The sequence below is a fragment of the Heliangelus exortis genome, chromosome 3 (assembly GCF_036169615.1).
Source record: "Heliangelus exortis chromosome 3, bHelExo1.hap1, whole genome shotgun sequence".
NCBI lineage: Eukaryota > Metazoa > Chordata > Aves > Apodiformes > Trochilidae > Heliangelus > Heliangelus exortis.
Genome location: NC_092424.1, coordinates 90,481,651 through 90,507,040, shown reverse-complemented (window position 1 = coordinate 90,507,040; position 25,390 = coordinate 90,481,651). Strand labels below are relative to the sequence as shown.

General features: G+C 37.4%; 1 protein-coding gene across 1 annotated transcript in view; it reads right to left on the bottom strand.

Moving 5' to 3' along the window:
- Positions 1-25,390, bottom strand: part of COL21A1 (collagen type XXI alpha 1 chain) — a 96,521-nt gene that overhangs the window by 56,600 nt on the left and 14,531 nt on the right. The window contains exons 2-7 of the mRNA XM_071741647.1: positions 13,490-13,609; positions 11,034-11,585; positions 6,419-6,587; positions 6,110-6,326; positions 2,346-2,519; positions 1,247-1,324 (exon numbers count right to left, since the gene is read on the bottom strand). Of these exons, the coding sequence (XP_071597748.1) occupies positions 1,247-1,324; positions 2,346-2,519; positions 6,110-6,326; positions 6,419-6,587; positions 11,034-11,585; positions 13,490-13,577 (1,278 nt within the window). The 5' untranslated portion in view covers positions 13,578-13,609. The remainder of the gene's footprint in view (positions 1-1,246; positions 1,325-2,345; positions 2,520-6,109; positions 6,327-6,418; positions 6,588-11,033; positions 11,586-13,489; positions 13,610-25,390) is intronic.

The window sequence follows — 25,390 nt, the reverse complement described above, 5'->3', positions numbered from 1 at the left end:
GTGGTTTTTTTTTCTTTATGCAAAAAATTTTTTTCATTTGTTAATTTTTTATATTTTATTTTGTAAGGAACAAAAAGAGATGTGATGCAGTTACAGACCCAAATATTAAATTTACTTCAGGATTTAAAGCTAACTTTATGAAAGTATTCCTGAACCCATTAGTTCTTGATGCACAGTGTCAGATTTCAGAATAGCAAATAATCCAGCCACCTACTGATTGCTTAAATGAAAGCTGGGAATTTTGAAAAAGCCCTAATAAAGGGGCACTGATTGCAACAGACACACTAGCCCCAAATAAATAGAAAAAAACCAGACTAGTTTAGGGTCTGTGCAAGTCTGACAAAAATAAAACATGTAGATCTTAAAGATTCACAAGTTCTATTGAGAAAATGGGAAAATGGTCCAAATACTAAACCAAATTACAACATGAAGAATATGGATTTGCATAGCAAGACAATGGTGTCTGATTATATTTAGCTGTTTTAGACACAAATCAATTGAGGACATTTTAGGAAGATATGTATAAAACAATCTTCTGCTTATATTTTGAGAGGGGAGCTGAACGCTTTTGAAAACTTGGGTCCAACTGTCTGTCATAAATGGTTTCCAAATCTGGTTGCATGTGTTTTACATTTCAGTGCATAATTAACTGTAAGTAAAAGGGCAAAGAAAGGATCAAAGGATCCCCATAAGCTTCCTAATTTTGTGCATGAATCATAAAACGCTGAACAGGATTTTACTGTTGCCTTATCGATAATACACTTCATGAAGTCTAGGCAATATTTCAGTTAATGGGATATTAGAAATAGACACCAGCATAGATACTTCTGAGAGGAAAAAATCATATAAAAGTATAGGTTGGTTGGTTGGTTGATAGCTTGGTTGTGCACAAAAATTTGAGAGATAAATGACCTGATAAATACCAGGAAGTGTATGAGTTAAATTAAAAATTAATATTTCAAGCATTTTACACTTTGGTAACCTAGTTTTATGAATTTATAGTGCTTAAGCATTTAAATTACAACAGGAGATTCTGAGATTCTTCTATAGTGCTGTCAAATTTCCATCATCAAGTGTTTAAACTAATTTTTTTTTCAAATAAATGCGTGCAAAACCAAGTCTGAAAACAGACAAGATCTGTGTCATTTGGTCTTGCATTTACCTATTTTATAAATTGAGTCAGCTTTAGTTATAGACATGTTAAAAAAAGCCAAGTAGTCCTTAAAACTTCATCTATCATACTCACAAATCCTGGGATCTCACAGACTGTTTCTCGATTATTTTGCTCTGGGTCACAGTAGATTCGCAGTTTTTGTATATCAAACTATAATTCAAAACAAAAAAAATATTTCTTTTTAGAGAAAGTGCTATTAGCCTGACATTAACTTAGATTAAGCTATAAATTTCTCAAATTGCATCATCCACAAGTTTAAAAAAAACGAGCAAAAATATTTAAAAGCAAGAGAAACTGGAAGCTCTTTTTGTCCAGTGTGGTTAAAAATCAATTAAAGACATAATTTTTTTTATGCAGGCTACTCACAATGATTCATGCATATAAACCAATAAACATTCTGCAACAGAATCATTTAAAAGAAAAAAAATTATTAATCCAATACTTTGAGTTCTAAAATAATAGAAATTACAACTTCTAATCCTTGACAATAAATCCAGACATGCAGAGCACAAATTACACAAATTACAAATATCACTGTGAAACAAATTATAACAGCACAGGCAAACCCAACCTTTTCCTTTTTACCTTAACAGCTCTGGGAAGATGTTTCTATGCTCACCTGTCACTCTTGGATGTAAGCTTTGGTGAAGGATCAGAAAGCATCTAAATACTAGGTTTAGAATTTAACTGTATAACATAAACCTTTAAAAATCAGCCAGTAAAAATGCTGGCATCAAGTAAGCAGAAGTTTGTGCCATTCTGTGGTACTGCAGAAAAATTAAACTAATAAAGTCTATTTTTTCTAGCAGAAGGTGCTATGACTGCAGAGAAAAGAGCCCTGTCTCAAGCACAGAGGAAACCCCCTTACTTTGAGAAACTGCTCCCCAAATTTGGGCCATCAGGTTGCATCAGATTTGTGTTTTAGGGAAAACAAAAGCCCCTTGAAGTCAGTGAGACCAATTAAGAACCCAGGTCACAGGATAGTGATGAGCCTATCAGTTGTGCTGAGCCCTCCTGACCATTTATGTTCCCTCTTAACTACTAAAATTTTGAATATTAAAATTCAGCCTAGTGTAAATTAGAAGAGTAAATTCAAGAAAACAGAAGGTACCAATGCATTGTGAACACACTGTAGAATTCCTGAATTATTATAGCTTTAGCATATGCTTACCTGTACGGTTTCCTCCTTTCCAGAATATTTTCCTATTTGGGTTAGGCCACTGATGTAAATACCTAAAACAGGATGTAATGGCTTTGTTTCAATTTCTTCATCATCTATATACAAAGTTACATCTTCTTCTGTTACTAGGAGACGAATTTGATGCCAACCTTCATCAAACAATGTCTACGAAAAGTGAAGAAAACAGAATTGTTTAAACAAAATGTCGTCAATTAAATAACAATAAAAATGCATTTTAATACTTAAAACGACTGTTAATGGTTGAGATGAATGGTTGACAAGTTTTGTTATATCGAAAATTGTAAAATGTCTAATAATACTTTTAAATATTTGTAAATATTATTAGAATTGAGAAGATGGTAATTGGTAATAAGTAATACCTGTTTCAGAATTATTTTATAATTCACATAGATTTTTTTTCAGTCTATGATTTTGAACATGCTCAAATATATATTTGATAAAAGTATGAAGCCAAAGGCCTATTTTCCAGTTCAGCTATATTGTCTCAAACACTTCAGATCTTAAGTCATGGTAAAAACAAACTGATATGTGAAAGTCTCTCTACTTGCTCTCTTATGAAAACAAACTCTTAAAGACAATGTGATACTGGCAGAAAGAATTAGAATATTGCAATGAATAAAACAAATATTACATTTAACATCTCACAAAACCTCAGGTTTCTAAAGCATCAGGTCTAGTTTAAAGAAACAGGAAAGGTCTACAATAGTACATGAGAGATACCTTTAAAGAAGCATTTATTTCACCTACCTTAGAAATTCAATATGGGAAGAAATGTCTTCTTCTTGAGCATATCCATTAATTTCATAAACAATCCAGCTCTTAACCTAGACTAGACTAGATGCCTATAGATACAGCTAAATTTAATAGAGATTAATCCCACACAAAATTGATATGCATAAGAGTAAAATGCAATATGCATCTTTCAGTATATGTCTTTCTTACCTTTTGTAGACCTAAACAGAAATTAAGGCTAATTCACTTTATACTATACAACCTTGGTTTCTCTGTTTCTATTCTATTTTCCTTTGTAGACTGTTTTTTTATTATTTTTTACAATGGTTCTCATTAAAAGATAACATAAACAATAGATCAGAATATGTAACATTTCCATTTTCCTGAGTAAAAATTAACACAAAGGTTTAGTAAATAAAAAGGTTCATTAAAAGCATAGTGACATTTACAGTGTGTTTCGAAAGATATAACTCCAAAAAGTGCCTAAAATTATTGTTCTCCATAACAGCAATACAAGTAGGGAGAATGACAAAAGGAAAAAAAAAAAAAAAGCAAGTCTTCTTTTCGTAGTGAATTTCATGGATACCTGAGACTGCAGTAATAAGACTGATTTTTCAGTGCAGCTGCCAGAAACAAGTAAATACAAATTTTTTGTCTGACTTGGAACTGAATTTTCTAACAGTTTCAAGTGAAATGATTCTAACACTGCTTGCTTCTTGAAAAAAAAAAATAAAATTTCACCACCAAATAATTATTAAAAGGTAGAGGACATTTGGAAAGAAAAAGTAAAATTCTCCATCCAATAACAGAATAGGAAAATACATCTCCCTAGCAAAAGCTTAGTAGTTAAGACCTTCTGTTGGATAGCAGTCCTTCCTTCTCTGAGCATTTATATTTCAAATTCCTTCAGCCTGATTTTTAGTAAAGATTCAAACACAGGCCTCTACTTCCCAGAAAGGTTGAACCTCCTTGGCCATAAAGGGCTCCAGCACTAAATATTTCTCATTTTTTGGTGAAGGATCCATCTTTGTTCACTTAAATACTACTCCTTGCAGTAGGAATGGGAAATTCTGGGATGCATATTCCTATACTTCTACAAATGTAAGACTAGAGACATTCTCAATCTCACTCCTTCTGTCCCAGAAGACTGGAAGAGGGCTAATCTACATCTACAAGAACACCTTAAAGGAGGATCCAGGAAATTCTAGGCACATCAGGCTTCAGTACCTGGAAAGTTACAGAAAGAGTCCTACTGGGGGCTGCCACAAGGCAGCTGATTCACATGACTGGGAAAAGGCAGCACGGATTCACCAAGGGCAACTCTCGACTGACAAATCTCACCACCCTCTACAACTGAGTAACCTGCTCAGCTGAAGGGTGAACAGTGGACAGTGCACCTGGATTTCTCCATGGGTTTTGATATGGTTCCCCACAGCCTCCTCTTTGAGAAACTGATGCCTTAAGGTGTAGACAACTTGTCTGTCAAGTGGAGAACCAGCTGACAGGCTACAGCCAGAGGATGGTGGTAAATAATTCCTAGACAAGCTGACAACCTATCACAAGTGAGGTCACCCAGGGATCAAAACTGCAGCCAATGCTGTTGAATATTTTCAGAAGTAATCAAGTGTACCCTGCTGAAGTTTGCTGAATATGCCAAAATGAGTGGGGAAGTGGACATTTTGGATGGGAGAGCCACCGTCTGGGAAGACCTGGACAGGCTGGAGGAGTGGGTTAACATGAACCTTATGAAGTTCAACAAGGACAAGTGTCTTTCACTTAGGAAACATAAGCCACAGGTGTAGCACAAGCTGGAATCTATGTGGTTGGAGCTCTGTGGAAAGGCACCCAGGGTCCTGGTTGACAGCAAGCTTAATATGAGTGAAGAGTGTGCTGCTGTGGCAAAAAAGACAACAGGATGCTGGGATGCACCAACACGGATGAGGTAAAGAAGTCATAGTCACATTCTATCCACACTCTATCCACACTGGAACACTCTGTTCAGTTTTGGTCTCCAGTATACAAAAAAGATGTGGAGAGGCTGGAAAATGGTACACAGAAGAGCCATTAAGATGACCAAAGGACTAAGAAGCCTGCCATAAGAGGAAAGGTGGAGAGAACTGGATTTGTTCAGCCTTGAAAGAAGGAGGCTTAGGGGGAAACCTCATCACCATGTTCCAGTAATTGAAGGGTGTCTACCAAAAAGATGTACAACCCCTTTTTGCAAGGGGTTACATGGAAAAGACATGGGGTAATGAGTACAAGTTATTCCTGGGGAGATTATGACTGAATACAAGAGGAAAATTTTTCACAATGAGAACAATCAGCCATTGGAGTAATCTCCCCAGGGAAGTAGTGTGTTCCCCAATATTGGAACTTTTATGACTCAGCTGGAACCATGATAGAAATAATGTTTCTTATGAGTATTGAATACTTCCCTGGAAATTATTGAAGATTGAAAGAGAACCTTCATATTACACTAGAAGACAAAATTGGTTTGCAGAAAGAGGGGAATCCCTTCAGTGTGAAGAATAAGTGGCTGGAAAGAATTTTATTCAACAGAGAACTAGACAAATCCAATTGAACTTTCAGTTTGAAAGCTGCTATTTACTCTCTGGAAGAAAAAAGCAACTTCTGTCATTATGCATTTTCAAGAAATTCAAACATTGAATGAAAATTCTCTCTAAAAACTGGCTGTTTTCATTCACGTTTTCTAGTCTCTTGACGCAGAAAATACTTTCCAGAACATGTTAATCAAAGAGCTGTGTGGAAAAAAAGTCTCTGTGATCTTCACAATTACCTGGTGAAAGGTACAGAGTAGAAAGCACCTTAAAAGCTTTTTACAGTAATTATCATTGTGGATGCTCTGGAAACATGGGTAAAGGACCCTCCATCTATTTTTAAATGCCTAAGCAGCCAGAAATAAGACCATGCATTAAGAAAATAAACATAAATGGCAAAGGAATAACAAAAGAGTATTCCCAGCATGATGACTTACTCCTTACCTTTACATGAGGTGCAGCAAAAGTAATAACTTGTGTGCCATTTATTAAGCTTGTTGTAGTGAATGATAATGTTTTCTCTTCTCCATTAATAGTGACTGCTATCTGTGGTCTCTTATCCAGACTTAAAATTCTCCACAAATCCCATGTCTTTTTTACCTTAAACCTTTGAGTGGAAACAAACACATAGGATGGAGGCAGACCTTCTGGAAAAACATTCCTAAATAAGAAAAAAAAAATAAGGTAATTGAAACAAATATCTCTGTATTTAAGCAAACAAAAAATCTTACTAAACTGACTAAATTGAAATACCTGGTCAATTCTGACAGGTCAAGATGTGAGGTTACTTCATAAGCTTTTGCATTAGTGGTCGGTATCTTAATTCTCTTCTTAACCTTTTTCTTCACACCTAATCCAGCAAGGATGTCAAATCCCTTTTCATCTCGAGCTGCCACTGGAATTCTTGTTGGACAAACAGATTCTGCAAGGTTAGAAATGTAATTATAGTTCCAAATATGATCTTAAAGTTTCAAAAAGCAGCCTCCTGTCTACTTATTTTTTGTAGCTGCCTTTCAAGAAATAAGAGTTGAGAACTGAGAGTTAAGTGACATGCAGAATCCTCAGAGACATAAAGGCAGATACTGAGATTTCACATTTTACTGCAATTATGTTGACATACTATTTTGAATCGTCACTAATTGTAGATAAATATACTATAACATATGAAGAAGAAAAATATGGAATTAAATTTCTGAAATGGTATGGTTTCAAAATACTACAAAATTATAGATATTCATGTCCACAATACACTAATCCAGCATCCCGCCCATATATAAAATTGAAAGTGGACAAAGGTAGAATTATTTAAAACTTTTTTTCATCTTTTGCTTGAGATGGACCCTGATCTAGCCATTATAGATATATTTTCCTGACTGGACAAATATTGTGTGATATGTTTTCTTTGGAAGCTAAAGTTAGCCAAATGTTATCTCTGTTTCATTATCTTGACACAAAAAACAATACTAGGCAGTGACCTAAGTTGTCTCAAAAAAAGTGAGATAGCAGACTGACCTCTCATGCTAAAGCCATCATTGTATTAGAGTAATAAATCAATGAAAATAAAGCAAACAATTTTTTGGTTTATGACGGTTATGCTAAACTATTTACAATAAATAACATTTTCATCATTAATTTCTCATTGTTTCTTCAGAAAAGCATCAGTTCACAGAAACTGATTCCAAAACACAAACACATTCCAAAGAAGAGGTGGAGAGTTCTTTTATTGCCATCTGGACCAGCCAGGGACTGGAAAACTTGTGTTTCAGTGTCAAAGAATTATCAGCTCAAAGTTCTACACTGGCTTCTCTTTAAATAGGAGCAATGCTGCACTGCTTCTAGCCAACCCAGGGCAGTCAGAAACCATCCCATCCTGGTGGGGGAGGCATGATGCATAAATTGTAAGAAAATTCACCTAAGTGTCTGTACAAGCTATTTGTGGTGGGAAAGGATGATCCACATCCTAAGAGGACACGCCACAGGTATTTGGGGCAGCAGCAAGAAGCCATATATATTCCCCTCAGTTTGCTTTACTTCTCCACAGCAAAACGTCACTCAAATTAAATATAAATTAAAACTTATCTGTCTGGTCCTACAAGAAAGAATTGCAGGAACTCTCTTTGAAAACTGAAATGTCTACCTTCAGAATGCTAAAAAAAAAAAAAAAAAAAAAAAAATTTCTTCACTATTTCAAAGCTGCACAAAGGTCATACTGCCACTAATACAGATGATACAGATGTCAGACAATCATACACACTGACAAGAATCTCTTATCAGTTACAGAATGAGAAATCTGGTGTAAAATCATAAATGCAGAAATAGAACTACTTTATGTATGTGAGAGGACCATTATTGTATAGCATTGCCAAAGTAACTATTCCAAATGAATACAATACAAATTAAGCAAAGGTAAAATTATATATTAAGAAACTTTTATTTCCAAAGGCGACATTTCCAGAAAGGTAAATCTTTTTTTGGATCTTCTGGATCATTTTCTGGCAAGACTGTTTTGATAACTAACAGCCATTATAAAAGTGGCAAAATTAAGAAATGTCTTCCATGGAAAATCGGGTTGTGTTTCCAGTCTAAAGTACCAGTCACAGCAGTTCTCTGGCCTATACTGAAATCTTGTTACCTTTTATATGCATTCCTGACACACAATATTTTCTGGTTTTGCTAGAGAATATTAATATTACAGGAACATTTGACTTCCAGAATAAATATTAAATATTCCTTAAATACCTGGGGACTCTTAATCCCCACTGTCCTTTCTGGATGACAGGTTCAGCATGTTTTTTCACCCTGCCTTACTCTAACACAATCACCAGGGTTCTCAAAAGACACAAGAGAGCCCTCCATGAGCAAGGCAGTTCTCACCAGCAGTTCTCACTACAGGAACCACCAAGCCTCAACCTCCTTTTTCCAGAAAGGAAACACTGCTGCTATGCTCTTATATCTATGTTCATTTAACATGGCAGTTTAAAGCACCAAAGCATGTTTCAGGCATTAAAGCAAACATAATTGAAAGAGAAGCCTTCAGGCAATTTTATGGGCTTGATCATAGATAAATTATTTCTGCTTTGCCTTCATGGAACTTTATGACACTAAGCTGGGGGGAAGTGTCGATTCGCTGGAAGGGAGGAGGGCTCTGCAGAGGGACCTGGACAGACTGGAGAGTCGGGCTCATTCCAATGGGATGAGGTTCAACAAGGCCAAGTGCCGGGTCCTGCACTTTGGCCACAACAACCCCATGGGGAGCTCCAGGCTGGGCACAGAGTGGCTGAGAGCAGCCAGGCAGAAAGGGACCTGGGAGTCTGGATTGACAGGAAGCTGAACATGAGCCAGCAGTGTGCCCAAGAAGGCCAATGGCATCCTGGCCTGTATCAGGAACAGCGTGGCCAGCAGGTCCAAGGAAGTGATTCTGCCCCTGTACTCAGCGCTGGTGAGGCCACACCTCGAGTCCTGTGTCCAGTTCTGGGCCCCTCAGTTCAGGAAGGAGATTGAGGTGCTGGAGCAGGTCCAAAGGAGGGCAACCAGGCTGGTGAAAGGACTCGAGCACAGATCCTATGAGGAGAGGTTGAGGGAGCTGGGGCTGTTCAGCCTGGAGAAGAGGAGGCTCAGAGGAGACCTCATCACTCTCTACAACTCCCTGAAAGGAGGTTGTAGCCAGGGGGGGGTTGGGCTCTTTTCCCAGGCAACTCTCAGCAAGACAAGAGGGCACGGGCTCAAGTTGTGCCGGGGGAGGTTTAGGTTGGACATTAGAAAGAATTTCTTTACCCAGAGGGTGATCAAGCATTGGATGGGCTGCCCAGGGAAGTGGTGGATTCTCCATCCCTGAAGATACTTAAAAAGAGACTGGATGTGGCACTCAGTGCCATGGTCTGGTAACTGCAGTGGTAGTGGATCAAGGGTTGGACTTGATGATCTCTGAGGTCCCTTCCAACCCAGCCAATTCTATGATTCTATGATTCTATGATTCCTCTCCCAGCGCCAAAGTGGATCTTAGCAAAACCAGTAAAATAATCCACCACTCAGATACAAAATTTCCAGTTTATTAGTGTTGGAGTTCACCTGCTAAAGACATGGCAGTGATAAAGGAAGGTGCCAATTGGCTCTGATTGAGGCATCTCAATGCAGATGCAAGGGAACAGCCCAGCATCAGAGGGTGGAAGCAAAGGTTCACTTAAAGAAAAACACTAAGTACACTCTTGAATATGTAGTCAACATTCAGGGATTACTGCTGTAAGAAATACTTCATATACCATGGTTGAATTTTAAAGGTTATGAGTTAACTTAATTCTGATAGCCAATTGACCATCCTGATTAAATAGGCAGACAATTCCTCTAAACTTTATTTCAAGAAAATATTGTGTTTATTTTGAAGAATTGCTCCCCTGTGTGAAGTTTTGTGAAAGAATTTATCTGCACTTAGCTGATTTAGCTTTTGGACTGATCACCATACTACATGAACCACAAGGAATCATTATTTTCCTAAGTCTATAAAGAAATAAACACTCTCAGTCTCAGTATAAGTATCACCATATTTTTTTTCAATGAAGTGAGAGCAAGTGAGCACTTTGTTTTTTTCCTTACTAAGTGCAAAAATGTGGTAGAAGTGAAATATGACTTCTTGGTAATAAAACACGTACAAAATAGTGCTGATAAATATTCAGTCCTCTGAATGATGTATTTTAGAAACAATTTGCTATTTTGGGGGAAAAGATAGCAACGGGAAAGGAATATTTATACAAAGTTATCAAAAAACTCAGAGCAGTAATGCTGCTACAATTCTAAAGCTAAAAAGACATTTTACTTTAAAAACTAAAAAGTAATTTTGGTCCTGGCAAATTCTTCTATAAAATACTTCTAAAAAAAGATCATAACAGCTTGTTATAATTCCAGGCACTTTTGCCAAGTCTTTCTTCTGGGTTTTTTAACACATACTACCAAAAGAACTCCTGTTTGTAAAGACAGGCTATCCTCTCCACTCTCAAGAAGAAATGCTAGGTTGTGTCTGAGTATCAGCTGCACCTATGAAAAGGATAAAGAAAGTCTTATATTCTCTGCACTATGAGGACTGCTTGATTGTTTTAAGGTTCCTAAGTTATTCCTATCAATTTAAAAATCTTGGAGCAGAAGTCTACACACTGAAATTAAATACAAACTGTAATGAAACATATTTTTCCCAAATATGTATGTTTGTTTAATGGAAAAAATAATATATTGTGAGTGATTTCTGCAAACAAGATCAAAATTAAAGAACATCTTAGTATCAGGTACCATTTCAGCTGCATTCTGCTCATGAAATAAACAAATACATGTATGGAACAAGATTCTGCAAACCTGAAACATTTTATAAACAATTACTTACCTTCACAGAGTTTCTGCTTTATAACTTCTTTAATTCTTGATATTGCAATATAATCTTCAACGTAAAATACGTAAGTTGATGATGGCTTGTTGGCAATGGCTTTGAGTTCATCCTCCTCAATTTCTGAGCCAACACCAATAGCAAACAAAGTGATTTTATTTTTCCTTGCTTCTGCCGCTACATCCTTGACTTCATCTTGGGACTTTCCATCAGTGAGAACAACTGCTATTTTTGTTAAAAATCTTGAAGATTTTGCAAAAAGATGATCAAAGGCAAACTGAATAGCTCTTCCTGTTCTTGTATTTCCTCCCAGATAGTGTATGGACTCCATTTCCCTGATGAGGTTTTCAGTGGATTCATGAGTTCCAAGGGGAATTTCAAGTACAGGGTAATCGCTGTACTGGACAACTCCAACTTGAATAAACTTTGGCCCTATGTCAAAATTTCTTGTAATATTGACAAGCCAGCTTTTGATTATTTCAAAGTTTTCTGGGCCAACACTGTAAGAGCCATCTAAGATAAAAACTAAATCCGCTGGAGCAGTTCTGCAACCTAAAAAAAAAAAAAAACAACAAAAAAAACCACCGCAAAAATCAAACAAATATTTTAGTGATCTCTTCCACTTTCTTCCTCCACAGGAAATATTTTCTATATCAATTACTGGTTTTATTAGAATATACATTGAAAAATACATTTCATTTAAAAAACAACCAGCTGAGAATCAGAGGAAACAAAATTGCCTTTGTAAACCACACAGATCCAACCTATCTGAAAACTGTACCATTTTCTGGTTTTTTACATTATAACTAAGAACTATTATGAAAAATTCTGGAATTCAGTTCTTAGCTAGCAATTGCAACCCATGCAATCAGCAAAGAGGCATATGTTTTGGGTTTTTTCATATCTCTTCATCTGCAAAGATGATAAACATGAAAACTTATTTTTGTTAGCAAACCAAGCACATTTCAGAGGAAGTCTGAATACTCCAGAACTCAGCGCTAGTATCAAATCTTTTTACAAACAATTTTTATTTGATTTCTGACACTTCTACATGGCACTTGAAGAGCTAGTTATTATAAAATTCTCTCTGTTTAATGTTCCTGATGGCATATTCTGATTTTAGTAGAAGAAAAATGCCTAGTGAATAAGCTTAACCTCAAGAACATAAGATCATGTAAGCATTCAACAGATAAAACATAACTGCATGATCATTAGGCATTAGCTCTCCTAGCTGCAGTCACTTATAAATGGAGCTTTTAGACTAAACTGCCTTCTATAGGCCATGGGTTGACACAATAATTTCTATAGGACAGTCCTATCCATCTTATATGCACATGCTCAGATGGAGGGAATAACTCTTTAGAGGAGAGAGACACCTTCTCTTGACAGTGAAAGGAGCTTGGATAATTGATGCATGAGGTGCCAAGGAGTTGGTCAAAATCAGGAGAGAGAATTTCGATCCTATGGCACATGGGGCTTGCTGTGAATTACTGTGCTTTACCTGTTGTGAAAGGATGAAGCTCAACCATAAATATAGAGCTTTGATTTGTCCTGACATTCATCTATGGACACGTCTGATTAGGTCAAGGTTTCACCTGCCTTGAAAGCAAGTTGCTGGAGAAGGATTTCAGAAGTACAAGTGGTGGTGAAAAGACATTGGGAGAAGAAGCAAGGGGTGAACAGAATGTGTCAGTCAGAAGGGACTTAGGACATCCCTGGACCCTGCTGAAAGCAGGTTCAGCTTAAAGCAGGTAGACCAAAAAAAAAAAAAAAAAAAAAAAATCTTTCTAAGGACAAAAAAGAATTTTATGGAGTTTGCTGTAAAACACTGAAAACTGCTGGCCTGAGAGTACAACTGGGAGGAAATTATCTACCCTGAAAGTGGCCACACTTTTTTTGTTCAACCACTTTGTCTTTCAAGAATCTATGTCATTTTAAGTTGAAATTTTTTTCATAAACTAGATTTGAGTATAAAACTTGCTTTGGTGTGGTTTGAGATGCTAGCTTTGAAGAACATGAGAGAAGGTCTGTCCCAGAGCTGGCATTATTTAGACTCCTCTCACAGAATATTTCTCTCATTTAGTTTCTCAAATAACATTAAGCTATTCAAAACATGACTTCTGAAGAGATTAAAATACACGTAAACAAGACACAAGTATATAAATCATGGCTGAAGCTTTAAAGCACTATCATCTGCCCCTTTGGCCAATTCCACAACACAAACAAAATAAAAGAGAAATTACAGAAATAAAAAAATTTACGGAGAAATATTTCTCTGTAAAAGAGAAATAAGATATCTAAGTTATTTAGCATACAGAATTTTACCGGGAAAATGATGCTGGGAAAAAAAAAATCACCATAAAAAGAAGTGTAAATGTGAACCTGCAAATGGACACTATACATTCAAGGCATGCTTTGAACTTTCCCTTATCTGAAATACAAAAATTATGACTTACTTGCTCTTGTTTCCCCATCTTCACCTGAGATGTAATCATGAAGTAGCGGAATCAATAGCATCTGAACCAATGTTGCAATCTGTGCCATGTGTATTATATTTTCAAGGTATGGAGATTAAACTAGGTGGGGAAAAAATAAAAATACTGTGTTATTATATTACAAAACAAATCCAAATTTCTGTGTTTTAAAACCTGCGCATGAGGGAAAACTTTGCATCAAATCCACAAGCCCAGATATAAAGCCAGAGCCAAAAAGTGTCAATCAGGCACACAAAGCCCAAAACTGAGATTCTAAACTCAGCAACATTCACTCACCAGACTTTCTGTGGAAGTTCAGTTTCCACCAAGGCAAATTTCTATACTTGTCCTGCTTGGTACGTACAGAAATCAACTGCTTTGCTTTTTCCACTGCTTATAAAGCACTCATCCCATTAAAACCAAAGAAAAACAAAATTGTCTCCACAAACAACCTCAGGAAATGTGCAAAAGTCTATTTCCAGGAAACACTACTCCTGCATAATATAATTCCCCCAAAAAATAATAATGAAAAAATAAAATTATTTTCATTTATTATCAGCTTCAGATTACAGATCATTGCAAGGTACCACCATATTTTGTTATCCATATTACTTTGCATCAGAATGAGTGATAAACCAGATGAAGCACTTTGGGGTCTATGGGACAGGGCATAAGATGCCCTATTCAAGTGGTGTTACACAAATACTGGGATGTCATCTTCCTTGAAATAGATTAAGTGGCAGTTTGATGCCCCAACTCTTTGAAAGAGGATCTGCCTGCAGTGGAGAATTTACATAGATTATTTCAGACTTGGTGGTTTGTAAGATTAATCATTTTAAAACCAGTTTCAGCCTTTTCTGTGGTTAGTGTTTACTGTGTAAAACACATCTCTCACGAGGCCAAATTGAGTGACACCAAAGAAGACCATATGAAATTAAATCTTTGTGGGAATTTGAATGGAAGGTAACCGAAGAAGAACAACAGCATTCTTTGAAGATCAGGAAAATGTCAGTCTGCAACCGATAAAAAAATACCTGGCAACAGACTACTGTACAGAGAGCTGATATATATCAAGAAACCACAATACTGGCCTCAACAAACTGTAAAATCCTATAGATTCCTCTCACCAACAACCCCAAAAGACAAAGGGCCAAAAAGGCAATGGAGGAAAATATCACAATGGTGCATTAACTAATCTTTGGTGTTTGTCATCTCTTCAGTTGTCTAATTATTTTTTAATGTGAAAGCCACTGAATTTATGTAAAATGAAAATAATAAACAAGCAACTTAATGACTTCACTGCATCAGTCTTCACTAAAAGAGCACAGGGACTGCTACCATTAATATTGCACCTTTTTTTAAAATAAAAAAAAAAACACACTAAATCTACAAAATTCTTTTTACAACACACTTCCTGCATCACAGAACTTTTATGCTCAATACTTTTATGGTGCTCAATACCATAAGTGCAGGCACACCAAGATCCTCCTTACTGGCACAGCTCCCCTTTCAGCAACCCCTGAAGAAGCCATTAATGCCTTCCTTGAACTGTACTGCTCCTTTTCATCTCTGCTCTTCCTTCCACAAACCATTGGTACCTTGAGGGATAAACATCCTCTGCTCCCCAAATCAGCTGGAAAGAGGAAAGCTACATGGATGGAAGAGGAAAATGCTCAGATCTGACTGGGTGGGAAGGGGAGAAGAGGGGGCTGCAAGGAAGTCCTGTGCCCCCCAGGGAAGGAGAAGCCCCACAGGAACACTGGTACTTCACTGCAGAAGAGGTATGTGTGACAGCAGCATTTACTGTCTGCTCTGGAGTACAGAGAGCATCAGGGAGCCTGGTTTAGGAGCAGAGGGGAAAGGTATGTTCAAAATTACTGTAAATAGGAGAGGAGGGGAGCTAGAAGTAGGGAAAGGAAAATTCATGGGGATTTGCTCCACTCATACACGCAGCAGAGATTTGCTCTTCCCTGAATTTTTCAGTTCTGTGTTCTACTTCTACCAGTCATTCGCATTCATCTTAACACAAATACATTTTAAGCAAACCACAAGAATTATTGGCACACCCCTCATGTGTCCCCAGTGTTCAGGTCTCATCAGGAATCCCAAAAGACAAAGGTAGAATAAGAAAAGAAGACACATCTGCAAGTTCCTTCTGGCCTCAGCCCCACCACCTCTAAGAGAGAGAACTGCTCTTCACTGTGCAGGCCTGGTCTTACATGGGCTGCACATCCAAATCCGATCTTGCTACACCAGAAAAAGAAATGATACTGGGAATACCTTCACAAGCCATCAGGCAACAGTGTGGAGGAGCACAGCAGGGAATTACAGGGCAGGTATCATGTATCACTTCTCAGGTATCATATCACTTCTCATGGTGAAGAATTTGCATTCTTCACTAACGATTAAAGCTACAGCAGCTTTAATTTTAGCGTACATCTTAAATCTTGAAATGCATTACAGTAATGAAACTATCACATCAGAGCAGGATTTCTTTTGGTGAAAACTATGCTCAAACTTATATTTCTTAAAAGGAATCAGTAAAATGATTGCTAAAACAAATTTATCTGATTTGCAGAATCAAATTGTTTTGCCTCAACAGATGAACTTTTCTATCTATTTGGAGTGGAGGGTCCTTCTGTACTTAATTTACAACAAAGACTGAAAAGTATGAGATACTGAACTTGAGCTTCTTTAAAAGTATAAAGCCAAATAACTATTTAGTAGTCCAAAATGGACTTATTAAAAGAAACCAAAATTAAGAGGATAAACTCAAGACTTAGGCAACCAGACAATGAAGATTCCAGGAATTATGCATTGTTCAATTTATTTGAAAGAAAATAATGATTTAATACCGTACTTGTAACAGTCCATAGAAATGCCAAATCAACAAGTACAGGGACCAAAATTCTGTGTCTTGTCAACTCAATAATTATAGTACAGACAACAGAAGTGAAACTACTTACAGAAAATACTTGCCCAAGTGCCATATTGCTATGAAGGAGATGTCACTATTAGGTGGTTACCAATATCAATCCAGGACCTCATCACTGACATTGCCTAAAAGCCAAAAATCATCACTGCTGATTACATCCTTTCTATCTTCAGTTTTTTTCAGAAAAGCATAGAAAGATTTCTCTATGGTTGCTGACGGAATTGTTGGAAGAGGTCTGTAGGCTGCTATAAGAACTCAGGGTCCTCATGCCAAACTTCTGCTGCTGAAGCTACAGGAACTGGGACAGATTGTGCAGGGAAGCACAGGGAAGCACAGCACAGGCAGAGGGACACAGGATTCACATGTGTTTCTTATTTCTTCTACATCTGCAAAGAGTAGCCAGGACTTGATGATCCTTAGAGGTTCCCTCCAACTCTAAGATATTCTGCGATTCCATACTATTATGCTAAGCTATGCAAAAAATGAAAAGAAGTATTTAGAAGTATTTTAAATAAAAATTTTAGCCCCTGTCTTTTTCCAAAATACCTGTTGCAATTATTTCTGGTTTTATCTGACATAACCAGGAAAACATATTTATCAAACTGATTTCCCATCTCTCAGACATATCAAACCACTTTTAATATTTGGAAGCTCATGGAAGAGAAATCCATACAGGGTTACTAAATAAATACATAGATGTTGCATACAGGCCAAGTAAAGAATTGCAGACCTAGCTAGTATTAGGGAAGAAAGACTGTATGTATTACTGTATTTTTCAAGGCATTCCCCATGGTTATTTCATTTTTCCACCTTAAATGGCACAGTGCATTGCACTGGAGGCTCTGTAATATGCTATCTCCTAACACCACAAAACTATTTAAATTAAAGCTGGAAGGACCTATCAGATATTAACTGAGACAGGATAATGGGTTGGGTGATGACACTGAGTTTAGTGGGACATCTTATTGAAATTCTTCTGTTCTTTCCTGTATGCTTTTTTTTACACACCACTTCAATTGCAAAAGGGGATGTTTACAGTAAATGGCAACAGCCCCCTGAGGTTAAATGGTCTATCTTGCACAGAGATCCCAAACAGCTTATGTAAAGGGCTCTGCTCTGAGCCTCTAAATTAGGGGTTGTAGAGTATACCAGTTATTTTTTTAGGCTTGCATTAAGTGTCATGTTAGTTTCTGTGCATCTTTGATGAAAGGTAAAACCATAGCAGTGCTCCTAGGCATCAGTCCTCGAACCATGTCCCACAGGCAGTAGTATAAGACCCTATTATCCACCAGAGCAAAGGCAGCAGAATATTATTTCTATCTTCACTAAAAGCAGAAGAAAAAGAGGGTAAAATAAAGCTTAACTGTATCAGCCCATGCCCTGTGAGTGCATGGTCAGCAACAGATAAATTACAGCCACCCCAATGCACATTTAGTTTTTGCCATGTGTAGGTGGGAAACTCAGTGAAGTTTGGAAATTGGTGACATACTGACCCACTTAAATGCTGTGTCATTTTAGGCCAGCTGGAAAGGTCCTGACAAATTTTTCTTCCTTCCTTGTGGGCAGTGCAAAAAAAACCAAACAAAACCCAAACAAACAAACAAACAAACAAAAAAACAAACCCAAACAAAACAAACAACCAACTCTATTTGATTTTTGAATTAATTTATTTGAAGGCTGCCAATGGGTTAGAGATGGCAAAGACATGCAACTCCCAGAACAGCTTTGCTATGCAGACATGCACAGAGGTTCAAATAACAGCATCTCCTGTATGCATGTAAAACAGAAGAATTTCATATTTTAGTAGGAAATTTAGGTGCCTAAGCAGGTTAGGAAGTATTTCCACTGCAATTAAGATTCCTAAAAGCAGCATCTTCTGTATCCCAAAAGGCAGTTTCCTGATGCAGTCTTTCCACATCCAGCTTTCCAGTGCTGGGATAAGTATGTCCTTTTACTCTTTCCAGGAACAGCCTCTGCTGAAGTGTTCCATTCAGAGTAATTTGGAATCTCCCAGAATCAAAAACATTTGCTCTTTAGTGCAATTTTGTTGCTATTCAAACTGGGAAACTGAAAGAGAGGGAGATACATTTCCTTTCTCTGAAATCCCCAACTTCTCTGCTTTATGAAGATTTCTTGAATAACTAAACTGAAACACTACACTGGAAGGAGGAGTTCCTTTCTTTACTTCCCATGGCTACTTACTGCCCCAGAAGGAAGCCAGAAGGGGTACGATTTTAACATTTTCCAGAATTCCAAGACAACAACCAGGCTAATGGTTATAGATATTATCTCACCTTCTTAGTTTCAATTAACACTTTTCTCACGTTACATCACTGTATAAACATCTCAGCCCAACTACAGATCACTGTGTTCAGCCCACACAGAAATAACTATTAAAACATTACAATAATATTGACTGAAAGGACGTACAGGAGATTCTTTGCATTTCCAAAACTTAGCCAGTACTACAGAAACTGCACAGCAAGGGAAAAGCAAACTTGATACATATTTATACGCCATAAATAATGTGGAAAAGTAATTCAGTATTTAATCACCTTCTTTTTATATTTGTTCCTTCTGCTTTCAAAATTATTTGGTTTTACAAATAAAAGATTAGGGTAATTTACATCTACCTATTTACTCCTAATTCTACCTCATACTACCAGCCCTAAGAATTCAAAAACTCATTGAGGTTACTCCAAGTCAGTTACTTTCAACAATAGATCTGAATCTATATTTTTTCCACTTGTATTGCAATCCCATTCTGCATTCATGTTTTCCACATATTGTTCATTTATTTTTCTTGGCGGGCACAACTGATGAGGTTATTATACTTGCAAACATTAAAAAAATAAGAGCATTTCCTGGGAATGGTACAGCTTTGAAGACATAATTAATTTAACCTTGGTTTATACATACATATATGTCCATATATGCAAGATTGTATATAAACAGGGAAAAGTACATTGGTATTCCTCTCAACATTTCTTTCTATGTTGGAATGAACTATTGGCATAATCACCAGTCCAGTTACTTTCATACCAAGAGCCTTCTACAGCACTAAATATATGATTAAAGCATAGTTCAGATGAGGTTTTATTAAGAAGGGTCAAACAAAGAGAATTATGTGCTTAGGTTACACACGGTGTGAGTTTTCTTTACTGTTTTATTACAGTTAGTATTAGCACAAAACCAATGAAAAGTAGCTGCAAAATGGTTCCATTCTGGGAAGAAATAATCCATACTTATTTTTCTGATACAAAGAACCCTGTTAGAATATATTGCTACAGAAGTTTTATTTCCTAACCCTGAAATCCAGCAGAACACATTTGCCAGATTCCCTTAAAAAGGAAAGGTTGTGGGACTTTTGCTTGGGCCCTCCCCACCATTACTTGGGCCTTACCCACTTTCTTTTTACAAGAGTTGCAAGGGTAAAAGCCACAGCTTTGCATCCCCTCTCTATAAATTCTAAAAGCCTACCTGATGGACAGCCTGAAGAGAGATGTCCAGGCAAAGCTGGAGAACCATATGAAAGAAGTGAGGAGAGATGCAGGCAAAGGCCTCTTGCATCTGAGTGGGTATAACAAGTCCAGCAATGGGGTAATTATAATTTCCATTAGAGGTATTCAATATGAGCAAAATCAAGCCACTTACCACTACGTGGTAAGATTACACTCCATATTTATAGCTTTGATATACATACTGCATTAAGTATTGTGCAGATTATATAAGGGAGCAGAGAGGATTAAATAAATGATATTTTCAGCAGATTTTGGAAGGAAAGCTTTCTATCAACTGTAAAAAGGCTTCACACCAACTTTGATGTTAAAGACCAACATAAGCTGTTGATATATATTACAACCCAAGCAAGCAGACAAGTACTTCTGGAAGCAAAGATTCCTGTTAGTGAAACAGGCTGTTTATTTTTCATATGATTAAGTAAAGCACAACAAACCCACAGACTCCTTCAGTCTACAGCAGAGACAGTCTGTATTCATGCTCCAACATCTGAAGTCACAGACAGCTTGTATTTTAAAATCAAATTTATTCTGGCACTTTGTACTTTGTTGGATTTATTCCCACCCCAAGAGGATGCTGTGCCAGGCACTGGCAATTAGTTATTACAGCTTGAAGAGAAAGGAGGCTTACCACAGTAGTTGAGTAGCTGGACTTTTATACATGACTGTCTGGAAAACAATATAGGATGAGCAACTTAAGCAAGCAGGCACAGCATTCCAGCTGCAACAAATAAATTTGAGGTCTCCCTGGAAACCATGATTTCATCCCACCTGCAAAAAGCCCAGGCTCTTATTTCTCTCTTTATCAAGCAACTTGAGATTCCACAGACTTGTCTCTCCTTGGACGGACCCAAGGAAAACAAAACAGCTATCAATAGGTTAAAATCTGACACACAAACTGTAAAGTTGAAATTAACCTAGGATAACAGAATTCTGCATAAGAAACATCTGAGCCTACAGGAAATTCAAAAGTTCACATTTTGGCTTTGAACATGTGTTTGTATCTATGTTACCAAACAAGGAAACAGGAAACAATTTAATACAAATAACTACCTGGTGCAATAGAGACCATTTTGTCTGAGCCAGGAAAGGTAGAGTTCAATTGGGCAAGTGGCAGTTGTTGGTAAAAAGAATAAAAACAGTCACTGGAGCCTGTAATACAATAACTGAAAAATACATAATAATTCTTTGTAATTACTTCTATACTCATAATTATATGTACTTATATATAATTCATCTTTGAAACCACTATAGAAATTGGCACAAGTCTGAGAGAAACATACAACGATCTGTAACAATGAATGTTGATACAAAGAGGACTAAAGGCAACATAAAAATGGAACCGACCCAAGTAAGAACATTTAATTTAAAGAATATGTTAGCATCATGCCTCATTGACAAGAGATACACAGAACTGCTCATCCGTTACTGCTGTAGTCTCAAAGTCCTCAGAAAAACAAAGGCAGCTGCAGATTCAGAAACAGTCAGTGCTACCAAATTCAGCCAGGTCCTGATATGTCAGGTACACACTTCTGCCAATAGCTCCTCATACTTCTTTCTTTTCCTCTAACATTTACTTGCCTTTCATTCTTTAATTTTTGTTCTCATTTTTTTTAAAAAAGAAGAGTAGTGCTGGCTTAGCTAAGATTTATTTTCAATGTGGTTACTGCAACATTTGCTGTGAAAACAAGAGAGGAGGACTAAGAAATAAATGAGAGGTAATTTAAAGTAAGTTTGATATGTGAAGGAAAGAGGAAGTCCATGAGCCCTGTTTGCCTCCTGCAAGTCAGGGACAGCATCAGAAACAAAAGGGTTTTTGTCTTCCTATCTTTTTCTTCTATTCATTTTTCTTGTTTCTCCCTCAAACAGGTTTCATTTACAGTACTAAGCACAATGGGTCAAGCCAAGTAGTGTTATTCCTTGTTCTTTTCCACAAGTTATACTTAATGCTATTCTCAGTCCTAATACAAAAGTACTTTAAAATGCTGGAGGGGATAAAAATGACAATATTGACCCCTGCTTTAGCTCAAAGTTTCCATTTGAAAGTTTAGTCCTTTCCAATTCTTTAACTGACTTCCTTTTTTTTACCCACATTCCCAGAAACACTCAGTAAGAGGCAAAACAGATTCTTTTTTCTCTCCCACAGCCATGGGAACAGTGGAAAAGCTGGTTATACACTATTTTACTACAGTTACATTAGTACAACAGACTTTAGACTACATATAAAGGTATTATGAAGTAGACTTACTTTAAAGCATTTGATTATATGCTGGCATTTTGACAAGGATGCCTTGACCCAGAAGAGTCATATAAGGTAAGCAGACAAAAAAAGAATTTTTTCCTAGTCTATGATTTCTAAATTATGGGGAGTTTTTACTTAGTCCTGTTTTTACAGAAAATATTGATAAGTCATTCAAAGGAGGCTGTGATTGCTGAAGGAATGGAAATTCTAGAGGAATTTAGAACATGAACTAGGGAAAACTAGGAAAACCCCAGTTAAGTCTCCAGTGGCACTTAATCACACCCTTAATATTTTAAACAGTTTTTTTGAAGGAAGAAAACAGAAATTTAGCACATTCATGCTCAACGGGAAAAACATAAACATCTGCTGTTTCAAGTATATCCAAAATTTGTACTCTGAGAAAATATTACATTTCCAGATACCAAGCAAAAATTAAAACCATGCAAAATTTACACACTAAACTGCTTTGCAACTGCAAGAAGACTAAAAGATACTCCAGCAAGTATTCAAGTTCACTTTCTTTATAATGTGACGACTGTAACAGCCTGTTATATGAAGAAAATTATTTTTATTACATCCATAAAGTATAAAACTCCTTCCTAGTTCTTTCCCTTTGTTCTTCTTTTAGTCCACCAAGCAACTATGGACACAATAGCTGCAGGATTAAATAAACTATGAACAGACAAATCCTGCCACAAAGGTTTTTGCAAAGGTGCAGGTTGGGGAGAAGGCCAGGGCCACCCAGCACTACACAGCTTGTGTCTCTGGGTATTCCCTCCCCAGAAAATTCCTGTGTATTCCTCCCCTGCTTTCATCTTTGTTTCAAAGAAGTAAACAGCATTACAAAAAAATATGAAGTAAACCAGTAGACACCATACAAACCTCACCCTGGATGTTACAAATCACTTTCTCACACAGGAAAACACCAGTTTTTCCCAATCCCCTGGATGGGTGCCTGAAAAATGAGCTGATTTAAGTTATACATGAAAGCACACACATTTAGAAGAGAAATGCCATCACAACATCCATACAGTTAAGTAAAAGTCCATCTGCTTTGCCAAAGACATTATATGTGATCTTGGGAAGAGTAAGGATCATCCAGGATATTTTTGTCATCTGACCCCTGTCTGCGTATACTATAGGTTGTTCACAAGAAACAGGATTAAACTGCTTTTTCAAGAAAATCATCTAATCTTGCTTTAATGACTAAAGTCCATCCTTCCTCTCCCCAACACCCTTGGTCCTTCCCACTGTTTAATCAGCCCCATTTTTTAATAAACTGCATCTTACTTAAATGATTAATTAGTCTAAATTTTGAGCCACTAATCCTGTCTATGACTTTCTCAGCAAAACTGAAAGGTCCCCCCCAACTCTCTTATATCTATGTGTACAGACAGGCCAAGTGACCACTCAGTCCTGTCCTTCATATACAAAACAACTTGACTTGTTGCCATCCGAACCCCTCCTCCTTTTTTTTACTTTCCTTTGAACTCTATTGTTGACGTATATCCCAGGTGTAGACATAGAACAGGGTACAACATTTTAGCTTGTTTGTTATTGTAAGAGCCCAGATTAATTCCCTGTTTTTACTCAAAAGCCTTGTACATCACATGTCTAAACATACTGGTCTATTTTGTCCCAGCCCTGGAGCAACAGCACATATTGAGGTGATTATCTACTAAATAGTGACATCAAAAAAAAAGCACATCATCTCTGAAGTAACCCATGTAGAATAAACTGTTGACAACGATTATTCAGGATGGTCTCAGAAGTACTGCTGTTCAAAGGTATCCCCTCAGTGTCTGCTAATGAACCTGTTTCCAATTATTTAAAGAATGGCCTTTACTGAGGCAACTTAGCTTGTGGGATGGCAGGGCAACAGGAGGATGCAGCATTGTTGCTGAGGGGAAGGTCAGATATCTGGCAAGACTCTGTAGGACTCCCGGAGTGTGGGGAGCAGGCATGGGGAAGCTGCATACAGTCCTGGTCAATATTGTTCTCACTATGGGGTCTAAGTGGGAGACATGAATAAAATCGGGGTCTCCTCCTCACTCCCTCATCCCCAATCTCCCTCTCTGTAAGCAGAGAAAGCTACAGGGAGATCTCAATGCAGGCTGCACCTACTTAGAGGGAAGGTGTGTAGGAGACAGAGGCAGACTTACCCCGCAGCTTTCCCTACATACAGTGGAAGGATGACAGGAAACGGGAATATGTGGGAAGTCAATGCATGGGAAACATTTTCTACCAGGAAGATGGCCAGACAGTAGAAGAGGTGGCAAAATCTCCATCTTTGGTATTATTTAAACCTGGATTGAACAAGACCCTAGCCAGCCTACACTGACTGGGTCTCCTTTAATCAGAAGCTGGACAGGGTGATCCCAGCAAGTCCCAGCCTCCTTCGGAGTACAATTTACAGGGCACTTGCCCTCAAGGTGCATGGCCCCCATTCCTCAGGTACATCACCTTTCTCCAAGTTGTTTGTTTTTCTGAGCTATTTTGTCTCAGAACAGGGCCTATTGAAGGCAAGAGGAGAGTTCAATGAAGAGCAGAAGGAGGAAGAGGTGAGACAGGGTGAAGAAAGTAGGCCCTGCCATCCTGCTGCCTCAGAGGGAATGTCTGCCAGTTTCAATTCAGCAATGAAAAAGCAGTTCTATTGTTTGGTTTGGTTTTTTTCATTATGACACCTAAGAGGTACTTAAGAAATGTATCTTGTACTGAGATGCAATATGAGCCTTTGTAGCAGGCATCCACCAGCTCTTCAGCTTTCAACATTCAAGGTCGCCTTTTACTGCCTGTGATTCTTGAACAAGTAGTGGTGGCTTTACCACCTTTAGGAGTAACTCCAGCTCTTTTGTTGTCTAGGGGTCAGTGTTGGTATTAACTTTTTTTTAAATGCTCCCTACATTTCTCCTTGTGGTCGAATTCTGAATTTATCTGTATCCTAACTGTCTAGCTATCACATTGTTTTTTTACAATGATCTCTACCCTTGTTGATGCTGGTAAGTGATTCTCCCATTACTAAGTTAGCAAAACCATAAGTATCATCTCATCTCTTCCTATGAAAAGTTCCCGTAGCCCTGTTCCTGAACCCTGTAATACTGCTATAACCATTTAATCTTTGCTTTTTCTTTTCTCTCACTCCAGACAATCTGTGCTATTGGCCATGCGGTTAATCTTCAGACAGTCAC